The 7,615-nt window shown below is 49.0% G+C and overlaps 1 protein-coding gene across 1 annotated transcript in view; it reads right to left on the bottom strand.

Annotated features, from left to right (window-relative positions):
- Positions 1 to 7,615, bottom strand: part of COPS8 (COP9 signalosome subunit 8) — a 12,156-nt gene that overhangs the window by 3,835 nt on the left and 706 nt on the right. Inside the window, exons 2-5 of the mRNA XM_008640716.2 lie at positions 3,003 to 3,184; positions 1,863 to 1,933; positions 1,076 to 1,124; positions 787 to 919 (exon numbers count right to left, since the gene is read on the bottom strand). Coding sequence (XP_008638938.2) covers positions 787 to 919; positions 1,076 to 1,124; positions 1,863 to 1,933; positions 3,003 to 3,184 — 435 coding nt within the window. The remainder of the gene's footprint in view (positions 1 to 786; positions 920 to 1,075; positions 1,125 to 1,862; positions 1,934 to 3,002; positions 3,185 to 7,615) is intronic.

Below are 7,615 nucleotides of genomic sequence, written 5' to 3'. Positions count from 1 at the left end.
GACTCATCTCCATGGCTGGGAAATCGGAGAACATTTCCTCAATTCTATCACCTTTGGAAAATCACCACCAGCCTTCAGTGGGCACTTCAGAAGTTCCCCCTCCCTTCCCACAGTTCACAGTCAGCAGCAAGAGACGACAACTTGTTCTCTGCCAGGACAAAACCCCTCAGAGCCCACACTGAACCTCCAAATGCAGCTGGCAGCATCCTAGGCTCTACCACCAGTACATAAAACACGTTAGGAAGCTCTGCATCTGATTAGTTAACAATTAATGGCATCTAAAAAGCGGTTGTTTCTAAAGCTACAGAGAATTTGTTATTGCAGGAGACCTCTTTTTAGCAGTCTGCACTGCCCTCTAGCAGCAAGAATTTGCATGTTACCATTACAGAGGACAGAAAACATTTGCCTGAAGTCACATTTCACAGAAAAACCTTCTTGTAAGTGCTACAAGGTTTTGAAATGCCAAGCCAAGTTCCCTGAATCACTGGTTAAAAGTCTGATAAAACGTGGTAATTAATGGTCTGTTTTGCTCTTACAGAACAAAGCACACGGTTTATGAAATTCCAGTGTCAAAGAATATACAGAAACAAAATCCTACTAAAGCCAATTTATTTGTTGCTACAAGGTTTTGTAATGAGCTTTTTATTTACACCTGATACAAAGACTTGGCAACAGTTTTCCTGACTGCTTCTGATTTTTCACAATTAACCATTTGTCTACTTGTGTTGGAGCAGACAGAAATAATTCCAGGCAATTCCCTGCTCCCCACCCAAGCTCAGTTTGTACCTCTGAGTGCTTCCATGATTGGCTGGATAGTCTCAGACCACTGATGTGCACTGATTGCTGTGTAGATTCCTGGGAAGTCCCTCTGCCAGATCCTTTGGCCCACTGACCAAACTGCACCAAGTTCGGCATTTGCCTGTTGTGAACAAACAAAACCCCAAAGTGTTAATCCAGAAGAATATTCTCTACACTGACCGTATGTATCAACCCATTTCCACCCCCAGATTTTCAGAGCACATTGCTGTGCAACAAACACAGCAGGTTTCTGAGTTGAATTTGGCTCAGTACTTACAGATTTGATAGCAGGAGGGATTCTTTTCCAGAGATAACGTGCGTTATTCCTAAAAAAATGAAGAAAAATATAAGTTAAAAATACTTCTCAGTCACCAAAGGCTGCAAAGAGACACCACAAGGTTTGTTCAGATGCTGTAATGAACAATCTCAGTGCTTTAAAATATTCCTTCTAGGAAGGAATATTTGATACTGAAGTAGAAAAACAGAGCTGCTATCCAGCAGACAACACTGGACTGGCGGAACATGACAAACAGTTCATTAATTGTTAATTAATTAACACCAGATTGGGAAAGCAATTTCTCACTAAAACCCTAAGTTTAGTGCACCAAGTTCACACAGGGACACGGAATAACCCCCGAGACCAAATTCCCTGCAGTCCTGCAGATCTAGCTCCTTCAAGCCAACAGTGTCCCTCATTTTTAACATGGACAGTCCAGAGTTACCCTGCTGGAATTTAAACACAGGGAGCAGCCTCAAATCCAACCCAAAACAAATGCAGCCCTGAAGAGCTACAAAACAAAACACTGAAATGTTTAACACCTCCCAGTGGAGCCAGTTCCACTACTTAAGGAACTTTATTCCTAAATTTCCCCACAGTTCAACAGAAGAGCGAGCAAAGGAGAATAGTTTTCCTGTCAGATCAAGGGGTGAAAGAGACTTAATCCCGGGAATGCTGTTGTTATTATTATTATTTCTCTGTAAACACAGCGTTTTGTTAATCACACGACCCACTCCTACCGTGCTGGTGACAAAGCCAGTGTCACAGATTGAGACAGGCCACTCACATGTCATTGTGCAACAGGTACAAAGCCAGAAGCTGCCCATACACGAGGGGTGTGGCGATTCCTCCGGGGGCCTGAAAACGAGCACAGATTCTCGGGTTGCAGATTTTAAGAGGGGTGCGATACAAAACACAGCAGGAAGCCAACTCTTGTGTAAACTGAACCCTCCAAGGGGACTGATTTCTTCTTTTTTTCACACCACAGAAGAGGCCTGAGCAATTTTTAATTAAATAAAGTGAGGCTACATCTTCCATTACTCTTTTCTTACGCTCACGAGAGCAGCAGCTGCTGGCTTTGCAGCTCCTCACAAGCAGCTGGTTTGAAAATGAAATTAAATCACCCCTGACTTCATTTACCTTCAGCTCAGGCCACTGCACCACAGTAAAGCTTCTCTGGCCCTCCAAAAAACCCCAAGCTAAGCTTCGGCCCCGGCCACACTCCCAGCAGAGCTCACAAATGGCACAAGGAGGAAACAAACGAGTGATAGAAAAGCTGTAACGTTTTGAAAGTCCATAATAATTTAAAAGCTAGAAAGATTTCCGATAAGGCTTCAAGCCTTTTATCAAGAGGCAAGGCAGCAAGCACTCACAGGAAGCCAATTAAGGCAGCAATACCTAAAATCAGGATCACAGGAGCTCACGAAGAGGAAAAGTCACAGTTTGCCCCGCTTTTATATCACTGCAGTGGGATGCAGGAGCTCCACGTTTAGAAAAGCGCTGGAAATGCGTGGATATCACCTGGGCAGGGCTTTCACCATCACGGCGGTGCCACGTATTTCCCTGACAGTGCCTGCAGCCAGGCTCGGGCACCCAGCGAACAACAGAATGTAAAACAACACGGAGGAAGCTTCCGGTGAGAGCTGCCACAATAAAACTCGACCTAAGCGTAATTCCCCAAGCCTGGCTCAGAGCTCCACCTCCCTTATCAGTATTTTCCTTTTCTCAGCCACGAGAAAGACGGAAACACAGAAACTTCCCCCTCATACTCCCTCTGAAACGACGTGAATAGTTATACGGAAATACTCATTTATCTGCAGGCTGCGAGTTTCTGACGGGCTCTCTGGCGAGCCCAAGGGGTAAGTTCAAACACTCAACCCTCCCCACCTCACACGCGCACACGCAGGCCTCCCCCGCCCCGCGGCACCTCCAGCTCCTGCGTCTCGCACTGCTCCAGGAGCCGCCTGAAGCTCACGGAGCTCTCGGCCGTCACCGCCACCGGCGTCTTCCCCTCCCGGGGGGGGCGCGGCCAAGGGCCGTGAGGGGCTGAGGGCGGCGCGCGGTTCGTGAGGGTGGCGATGATCAAAGCCCTTTGAAGTCCCGTTCTTTCTGTGTAATAAGCAGAATTCCCGTGTCGTCAAAAAGAACTGCGTGTGTTTGGCGTGCAAGACGGAGATCCGCCTTCAGTCTTCTCTCTGTACTTGTCGCGTGAGACGGGCACACTCCGTCCCTTATTGCACGTTGCGTGTACATAAGGGATGTTCTTAAGGGATAGGAAGTGTTTTTGCAGCTCTATGCCTGTTTCTGGTGGGTTTTAAAAGTAGTTTTACAGTTGGGTTTCTTTATGTTTGTTCCCTATAAAGTCCCCCGCTTGCAGAGCAAACAGCGCTGCTGGAGACAGCTCATGGAATATCCTGAGCTGGAAGGGACCCACAAGGATCATCAAATCCAGCCCCTGGCCCTGCACAGACAGCCCAGCAATCCCACCCTCTGCACCTCTGAGAGCGTTGTCCGAACATTCCTGGAGCTCTGGCAGCCTTGGGAATGTGCCCATTCCCTGGGGAGCCTGTTCAGAGCTCACCCTTTTCCCAATATCCAGCCTAAACCTTCCCTGACACACCTGCAATATATATATGCAATAAATATTCGATATATATACAGTGAAGCATCTGTATCTGTGCTTCTATCCTGTAAAAGAGCCCACAAGATGCAAAAATGGCATTTAACAGCACAGGTGCTATTTTGGAGGTGGAACCACCCCTCGTCCATGGCCTTTCCATGGCTCCTCATTCCCAGTGAGGTCCCACCCAGCACCAGGACCCCCAGCCCTGCCCGTCTTTCCCCAGAATAAGGCTCAGGAGCCGTGTTTATGGCTTGGAGTGGGGTTGGATGCGTTTGCAGCCCAATTTGAGGCAAAATAAGTGATGGGAAATGGCAGGATTGTCTCCAAATCTGTGTAATTACCAGGGCCACAGATGTAAATTCATATTTTTGGGGTAAAGTTAACCCGAGGGGCTCATTTTCTGCGAAACTTTGCTTTCGGATACAACGAATTTGCTTTCCACCGTCATCCTCCGCCCCATATTCCTTGAACGAAGCCTGACCGTAGCGCTTCCCACCATCTTCCATCCCCAGCACTGCCCTAAAAATCATTCCCCAAACCATTAATTCTTCGTGTCGGGAGTTTTCCCAAGCTGTACTCAAGAGCTGCACCACCTCGATGCGAAATTCACGTGTTCTCCACACTTTAGAGGGGTGAAAAAGTGAAGTGCGGTGAAAATCCTGATCCCTCTGCCGTGGAGTCGCCGTGCTCCGGGAGAGGTCTTGGCTGTGGAAAAACCACAACGAACGCGTGTTTGTGCTCGCTTTGGGATTTGCCCAAGGCACAGCGTCTTGGAGGTGGGCTCCAGGCGATGGCACTGCTGCTCCGCCGGCTCAGGCATCACTTTTCCCGGGAAACAACCTCTCATCCCGCTCCCGTCCCCGCCAGCCGCATCGATCCCCACGGCCCTTTGTTGCCGCCAGCTCTGTGCCAGCGTCGCTTTGACATTCGGACATCTGAGAGGAGCACTGTCCTCACCTTTTGCTCCCGTTCCCAATTATCCCGTGTTTTCGGGAGGCGAGGAGGGGAGCAAAGCGGGCGGCAGCTTGTGATGATGCCGGTGGGAGACCTTCCCCGGGGCTGGGGTCACAGCATCCTGGATTGCCACCGGGAACACGTTGATTTGGGAAGGGTTCGTCTCCTGGGGGGCGGGGGGAGTGTCACGGCGCTACAATCCCACATCCCGATGCCATCCTCCTTCCTGGTGAGTCCAGCTGGGAAGGCGTGAGCCGGTCCCTGGCACCGCTGGCTGTGTTTGGCCTGGGGAGAATCGCAGCCCCTGACTTTGCTCCTGCTCCCTGCCGGGAGATCATTTCATTTGTGGCGGGGGGGAAAAAAACCCTGTAAAAAATGGAATAGACGAGAGGTTTCCTCAAGAGGGCACTAGCTGCAAGAGAAACTGCCTAAAAACCCAAGGAATCTGGACGTCCAAACGTGCCACTGCCCTTTCCACCCGAGAGACTCTTCCTATTTGGGGGAAATTCAGCTTTTTTTTTGTTGTTTCATTTTGATTTTCATTTTGCTTTTGGAACAACAGAGGAAGTGTTGCTTCCCGGTGTGCTGAGCTGAGCCTCCCAAATCCACCAGCCCCTCTCTGGAAAGCAATTCCTTGGCATGTGCTACATCCTCCCTCTCTCTTTACCCTCCTTTTCCAATATGCCGTAAGGGAATACACTTCGTTTTAAGTGACCAAGGTAAAATACAGCAAATTTGTTGTATTTTCAGGGTTGTTGTAAATCTGGGAGGTTTCCTGGGGTCGTTTGGAGCTTGACCTCTGTGTGGTGGCATCATCCAGGATCTCTGGACAGTGGTGGGGTCTGCCTGAGCCAGCATCCCAGAAAACCACAGGGTCATTTATTTCACCCAGGAGTTTCTCCTCAATACAGACACCAAAAGCAGAGGCCAGACTCATAAAACAGCTGAGCACGTTGGAAAATCTATCCCACTGGCAAAGCTAACCATGTTAAATTAACGGGAAGGCTCCTTGACTTGACAGCATCCTGATTTTTCTTTGGCCCACAGGCTTGAAAAGCACTTAAAGACGTGGCTGCCAGCTGCTGCAGAAGTGTAAAGTAAATTTAATGTGATTTTTGTTCAGCTCCTGGTGATGATGGCAGGAAAATCTCAGCAACCTTTGTGCCTCGCATGAATTTCAATGCAGGAAGGGAAATGGATCCCAGTTCTGCCGTCCTGGACAGTCCCATGTAGCTTTCAAAGCAATACCAAGGCATTTGCAAGAAAAATAGCAGAGATTTCGTGACAGCGCTTCATTTTCCCAGTCGTTTCTATGTGCTGCTGCCTCTGATCTGGAGGTACCCTCTGGAAAGATGTGTTGCAAGTGGTTTCCCTTTCTCATCTGCTTCCAAAGCTTTGTAGGGGAACAAAAGACTTATGATGGGGAAATTAAGACGCGGTACGGAACAATAGGACAGTAATTTAATGTGAAAGTTAAAGAGAACGGTGCTAAAGGGTCAAGCTGAACCTCTCCACACCCTTCCCATTCCCTCAACAGCCTGATTGGCATTAGCTGGGCTGATCTGAGGAAAATCTGGATCCAAACACGTTATTTCCTTCCATGACATCAAAGGGGAAAACGCCTCGTTTCGAGGAGCTGCGCCCACAAAAGGAAGCGGCGAGCGGCCGATGGGAAATTATCATTGCTTTTTTCCCCAAACAAGCTTTCTAATCTATTGCATTTCCATAGGGGCGTTGGTTTAAACTCCAGTAAACAAGGAGCTATCTGGGATATTTGGGATATTACTTTTTCCTTTTTTTTTTTTTTTTTTTTGCTGTCCTCATCCTTGATTTTTCAGCTCAAACCTGAGGTCTCACTTCTACAGGTTGATACTCCAACATGGTGGTATAAATATCTGGCACAGGGTGCCCAGAGAAGCTGTGGCTTCCCCATTCCTGCAAGCTGGACAGGGCTTGGAGCCACCTGGGCTAGTGGAAGGTGTCCCTGCCCATGGCAGGGGGTGGCACTGGATGATTTTTAAGGTCCCTTCCAAACCATTCTATAATTCTGTGATTCTATGAAGTAAAGGTAAAAAAATCCTAAATCAGAGAGGCTGAGGAGCTTGGAGGATGTGTAGGAGACCACAAAGGGACCAGAGTGGCAGGAGATGCCGAGGGTTGTCCACCCAGCTGTCCTTGCCCATGGGGCTCTGTGTCCTTCTGCCGCTGCTCCAGAGCAAATCTCCCCTGGAGCTGAGATTTGGGGATGGCCGAGCTCCTTTAGGTCCATCCTGGACACCTCCATCCCCCTCCTCCTGTCTTCCCTGTGAGTAACCAGGAGTGATGGCTTCTGCCAGAGGCTCTGGAGGCAAAAGTTGCCCTTTCTTAACCTGCCAAGGGGATAAGAGACCCTCTGTGTATTTAACCTAAACATTGTTTTTATGACTTTCTAGGCTTGTCTGTGCATTTTCCTGTTTTTGCTTTGTTCTCCGGGATCCTCAGCCAAGTTTCTGTCCCCTCCCTGGCTCCTGGGCCAGCAGTTCTTGCTCTCCACATATTTTAATCCTCTGTGGCAAAGAGCTTCGGTACCTTTGAGCAATGTAACAGCTCTTCTCTTGGCTGTTCCCCCACCATGCTGTTCCCTCACTTGGAAATCTCTGAAAGCCCCCAAATTCCAGGGGATAAAGAGAGGGTGGGGATTCCTGGTCGCTTGTAGGGTGTTTGGGGGGATCAAGCATCCAGCATGGGGTATTTTTGGACATGGAGTGGGACAATCCCAGGTCAAGCATGGGGTGACTGGGGGATGGAGGGTCCCTGCTCCAGCTGAGGCATTTGAGGAATGGAGCAGGTGGGTCCCTGGTCCAACAGGGATGTTGGAGGGTATGAATTGGGGAGGGTCCCTAGTGCAGTAGGGAGCATTTGGGGGATGGAGCGAATGATCCTTGGTTCAGCTGGGGCGTTTGCAGGATGGAGCATCCCTGTGC

The sequence above is a fragment of the Corvus brachyrhynchos genome, unplaced genomic scaffold (genome assembly GCF_000691975.1).
Source record: "Corvus brachyrhynchos isolate BGI_N302 unplaced genomic scaffold, ASM69197v1 scaffold79, whole genome shotgun sequence".
NCBI classification, from domain to species: domain Eukaryota; kingdom Metazoa; phylum Chordata; class Aves; order Passeriformes; family Corvidae; genus Corvus; species Corvus brachyrhynchos.
Note: the sequence above shows the minus strand (reverse complement) of the source record. Positions and strands in the feature narration are given on the sequence as shown.